We start from the raw sequence: 4,941 nt of genomic DNA on the forward strand, positions 1-4,941 counted from the left end.
AGCACATGAAATACTAGCTCTGGCTTTGGCAATTCGTTTTTAAATGTAAACGAAGGAGAATAAATTAGCAGTACATGGCAAATCGCTTGAATCTAAAATCATAGAACAGATGTTTATGGGTTAACCCTTTCTGAAGTCCAGCACTTGTCTCCATTGGGACTTTGCGTCGATGAAAATGTTACCCTCTGGTTACTCTTCAGATTCAAGAAATCAACCTGCGAATGCAATGAAACGCAGGAAAAATAAGCAGGGATGAAACCAAGCAAATTTTTAGGTGAATGCAAGACCGGAGAAGCAATTAAACCTGTTGAGGGTCCAGAACAAGCACGCAAAATGCAGCAGCCGGGCCTGCAGAAGGGTCAAGAAACACTTGCGCCGGTGTTTCTTCACTCGGATCAGGAAGTCCTGGATGCGGCCCCAAATACTGCAGTCTTGATCTCAGAGAAGTGGAGAACCAACATTTCTCTCTTTGCTGCACCAGGCAATTTTAGAGGGGAATATCAGGAACAAACAGAAACCCACAGTTCTCAACATCTGTGTGAGGTCGATGATCGTGACTAACTCATTAGTTAAACACACTTGTTTTTGCTATATGATGTCCAACATCACTCAATCGTCTTACGTATACCTTCCACCCCCACATCTTGGCAACATGCTCAACCGTGGGATTTTCTTTCAACAAAAACACAGTATCTTTCATCCTTGCTCAGTAAGGAAGTCGACGAAGTGGCACCATGCCAAAAACTAATTTCAGTCCAGCACCAAGCTTCGCCCAATTTTACTATCTTTGGCCTAGAGCATGTCGATTTCTAGAAATTACATGATAAATCAAACTATATTGCAAAATCTAGCTGAAATCTTATAAGCAAACATGTAAAATATTCGGTAAACTTTGTATGAATTGTATTGACTACTGAAAACATGTGCATGGGACTTCGTATAGACATGATGATCAACGAAGATCCCAGACTTATAAGTGATGTCAAATTAAGCCTCATCGGGCTTTACTTTCCTCAACAAAACACCAGAGCATGTTGGGACTCAGTTAGGCCCTTGATGACCAAATTTTCCTAACTTTGTCGGGAGAAGACTGCGGAGAGTTTCAAACTGAACTTCGAAGTTCCCTACCCGCAGCCCTTCGATGAATCAACTGGATTTGATGAATACATGTTTAACATGCCATCTAACATGGAAACTAGGATTTCTGCAGTATCGCTTACATCCTAAAATGTTCCGACTCAAAATTTAGATGTAGGAGTTGCCACAGCAAAACCACCATATCCAAAGTATAAGTTCAGATGACGATGCAGATGCATACATTAAAAGAATATTGACATCACCTTAAGTTTTACGGCGTCGGGATCTGATCCATCAATCATGTCAACTGTTCCATTGATCCGAAATTGCTCCCACGAATCAGTAAAGTACCAACATATCTAAAAACATGGAGAATTAAGTCCGAGCACAAAATAAGCATTACTTGCAGTGCATATAGACAGAAAGCCGATCATTTCTTAACAAATTAAGGGGAATGTACCTCAAAGATAAATTACCTCAGCAAAAGGGCAATTCTTAAGCTCCTCAATCTGCAATAGTTTTTATGCAGAAATGTCAGTTCCAACTTCCATTGCTTCAAAACTCAAACATCATATCATCTTCAAATCTAAAGAAACATGTAAATTAGGGGAAAATACAAAATGGGTAGAGCGAGAATGAACACCTTACGACTTCTGCAATCGGTGTGGATTTGAATCTTATCACTGTCCTCTTGAAATCCCCTGAGAATTACCCAGAAAAGTCTTCAACTTTGATTTGAGAGACAGAGAGCGAGAGAGAGAGAGAGAGAGAGAGGGCCAGTACCTGAAAACAACGGTCCGATTTGAAGGTCTCCCGTTACAACCGATCGTAGCCTATTATATAACCAATTAACCATCAAAGATTCAAACTTTAACAGAAAAAAAATTGATCACGAGAGAGAGAGAAAGACATACTAGCTGAATGTAGGAAGAGTGCCTGAGGTGGGAATTTGATTCCATTGCGCTGAGAAGGAGCTGCTTCCATGGCGCCGGCGCTGTTAGTGTTCCCATTGCTCCGCTAATCTCTGCTTCTTTGTGTTTCCCCGTTTGTTGATTTTTCCAGGTACAATAGTTGCACAGCCTCTTTAATAGGAGGGACCCATTTTAGCTGAAAAATGGGATGATGCGGAGAGTCGTTCGATCTCTTTCAATGAGATCGTGCGGTTGCAATTAAACACGACTTGTTACGTTTCTTCTCTCTCTTTCTCCGTCGCTCTGAATCTCTGCCTCGCAAACGACGCAAATCTTCCTCCCCTTGATCATTTTGGCTTGCAACTGCTTGCAGATTGAGACTACTGGGCACATTTTCCTTCCATGAGAATGTTCGATGTTGCACTAAGGAAGGGAACAATTGCAGTGCTGGATATGTTGATCGCACAAAGGGTGGATTTCGAAAAGTCATTACTCGTCCAGTCGTGGTCATGTCTTCCCAGCACTATATGGTGTTTTTCATATGTTTATAACCTTCCAGCACCATATCATTGTGGCTGGGGCATTTCTTACTGTGACGTTGCAGTGTCAGAATGTGGCTGAGAGTATCCTACACTTAACGGATGATGCATTGGAAGAATCCATGATATTACAGTTTTGTCTAACTTTGATTCGGTTTTTGGGTGCCGAGTCAAAAGTTGTTCCTTCATTTGCCAACAATTACCTTCACGAGTCATAAAAAAGCAAGAAAAATATTCTCCTGGAGCTAGTTGGTGCAAGAAAGGCTAGTGTATGCACTGCTTGCTTCAATTTTCATGGCAGAGGAATTATTGCTCTTCGCAAATTCAAACTGGAATTATCGTTTTTAAGGTCTTATTCACCTTATCGTCATCATGGCACATACTTTTATGGACAAGATCAGCAAGTTATATCTGCATTGGATGCTTGAGGCTGCTGTGTCTTACACAAGAACATGGTGTTTTGAGCTAATTATTAAGCTGGTGACAAGTGTTGGGTTCAGCTGGACCACAATATATATAACCAAGCGATTTTGGGACTTTGGACTGCCTCAAACCTGTACCGTGCTAGATGAGACAGCAACAAATGGAATTGTTCATGATATCAAGACTTGGGCCATTTTGTTTGAAGATCATTGTTTCACGGTCAATGAGCTTTACGTTTGGCAGAGTTGATACAATATTGTGTTGATGATGCCACTTTGTCTGATGCCTCGCTACTTAATCCGAGGAAGCAAGATTATTACGGGATCAAGACAAAATTTGTTGATACCTACATGCAGAATGTATCACGGTCTACAATAGATGAATCGGAGAACATTTTGGGTCTTTGTTCAGCAGCATTGTATGCATCAGGATCATGAAGGAAAAAGTTCTTCGGTTATCACTTTTCTGGATTTTTGGAAGCTAGTGTGCTTGTGGGATGCTAGAAGATTTGGAAATTTTGCATTTTCACCAAGGGGTACGTGGGAAAATATTCAGCAACTGAGGACAAGTTTCTAGTCTGTTATTATCGTCTCTATCCTTTTTCTTTAAGGGTGTTTTTTTGAGCTCGCTAGCTTTCGTTGGCTTGGACTGAACTATGTAGTAGTCTAGTCTCGTGTTTGTTAACAGTCCGGGACTAAGTTTAATGAGATTAGAAGGGACTCGCGGGGACTAACTCCCTTGCTAGTAGACTCGTCGAGAACCATGGGATTAGCGGGGACTAACTCCCTCGCGTCTTCCTCTGCTCCTATGTTTTCACAAACGCCGAGAGCCACCATCATTCCCCCTCGCCAATTCCCCCTTCCCCTCCTCCTCTCTCCCGGCTTTCTTCTCTTTCTGCTATGCTGAGATCCGAGCTCGGCCGCGACGGCCACAGTTGCTCCATCCTGCTGGTACTGTAGTACTGCTGCTGTGGCGGCAACTCAGTAACAGTCGGCTTCTCCTGCGCAGAAGATATTCTAAGCACGCTCGTGAACTGTTGGTCAAAAAGCCTCCTGAGTCGCGATTTGAAGATGGGTTGCGTCGAGTCGACCCGGCTTGGCTCAATCAAATTCTTGGAATCGATATTAATCGGTTGGATCTCATCGAAAATGGCATGGGTTTTACAAACTACAGATTACTTCAGAAAAAATTGAGGTGAAATTCGAATCAGTTTGGTATGTGCAGAGGTTGTGGGTGATGTTTTTTTTGTAGAGAGGGAGAGGGTAAGGGTAATACGGCAAAGTTTTGTAGGATACTAGCAAATTACAAAGTCTATTTCCATTGCAAAATGGAAAAAATGAAATATTGGGACTAAAATATTTTAGTCCGAGATTTAGTCCAGCACTGCATCAAACACTTCACTATTTTTATCTTGCTTAGTCTAAGCCAATCCAATCCAGCTTAGTCCCTGCAGCTAGTCCAGTCCGAGACAGTCCGGTGCAACAAACGCACCCTAAGGGAACATAGGCCCTCCTTGTATGCCATTGTTTTGGGGCTTTCTACTTTTGTCAAACCAAAGGAGAGGTTGACTACCTTAGTCGTCATATTTTGTTTTGTGAAGCCAATTTTTTGTGGCCATTTTCAGCTGAAATGGGGTGTGAACACGGAAAATTCCTGAAACGAAAGAGACAAGAACAACGTGCACAAACAAATATTTGTATTTGATGATTTTGGGTTACAATCTCTCTCTATTTTGATCCTCTGATTCAATCTTCGTAAGGTGTGTATTTGTGGATGTTTCGTTGATCCAAGGGCCGTCGAGGCTTGATCTTGGATGAACTGTTGGAAGTTTCTTCAAGGGGCCGTGGGCTTGATCTTTGAAAGTGGATTTGAGCGGATCTTCAAGGAGCCGTTGGGGCTTGATCTTGAGTAACGGTGATGAACGGATCTTCAAGGGGCTTTTGGGCTTGATCTTGAAGAAACAGTGATGAACAGATCTTCAAGGGCTTTTG

The 4,941-nt window shown here is 42.2% G+C and overlaps 1 protein-coding gene across 1 annotated transcript; it reads right to left on the reverse strand.

Moving 5' to 3' along the window:
• LOC126621912 (pyridoxine/pyridoxamine 5'-phosphate oxidase 2) lies at positions 1-2,156 on the reverse strand. Its single transcript, XM_050290536.1, has 7 exons — positions 1,992-2,156; positions 1,861-1,910; positions 1,721-1,778; positions 1,554-1,586; positions 1,341-1,436; positions 305-472; positions 1-215 (listed from the first exon to the last, which is right to left on the reverse strand). Exons 1-7 carry the CDS (start codon positions 2,085-2,087, stop codon positions 114-116), a joined length of 603 nt encoding a protein of 200 aa, XP_050146493.1. The 5' UTR covers positions 2,088-2,156; the 3' UTR covers positions 1-113.
• Between the last annotated feature and the right edge of the window lie 2,785 nt (positions 2,157-4,941).

This window comes from Malus sylvestris, chromosome 1 (assembly GCF_916048215.2).
Source record: "Malus sylvestris chromosome 1, drMalSylv7.2, whole genome shotgun sequence".
Classification (NCBI taxonomy): domain Eukaryota; kingdom Viridiplantae; phylum Streptophyta; class Magnoliopsida; order Rosales; family Rosaceae; genus Malus; species Malus sylvestris.

Coding starts and splice junctions, on each gene's coding strand:
- LOC126621912 (XM_050290536.1), bottom strand. CDS start 2,087: ATGGGAACACTAACAGCGCCGGCGCCATGGAAGCAGCTCCTTCTCAGC. Junction 1,437..1,553: donor AGAATTGCCCTTTTGCTGAG/GTAATTTATCTT, acceptor CCATGTTTTTAG/ATATGTTGGTACTTTACTGA. Junction 216..304: donor TTGTTCTGGACCCTCAACAG/GTTTAATTGCTT, acceptor TTGCATTCGCAG/GTTGATTTCTTGAATCTGAA.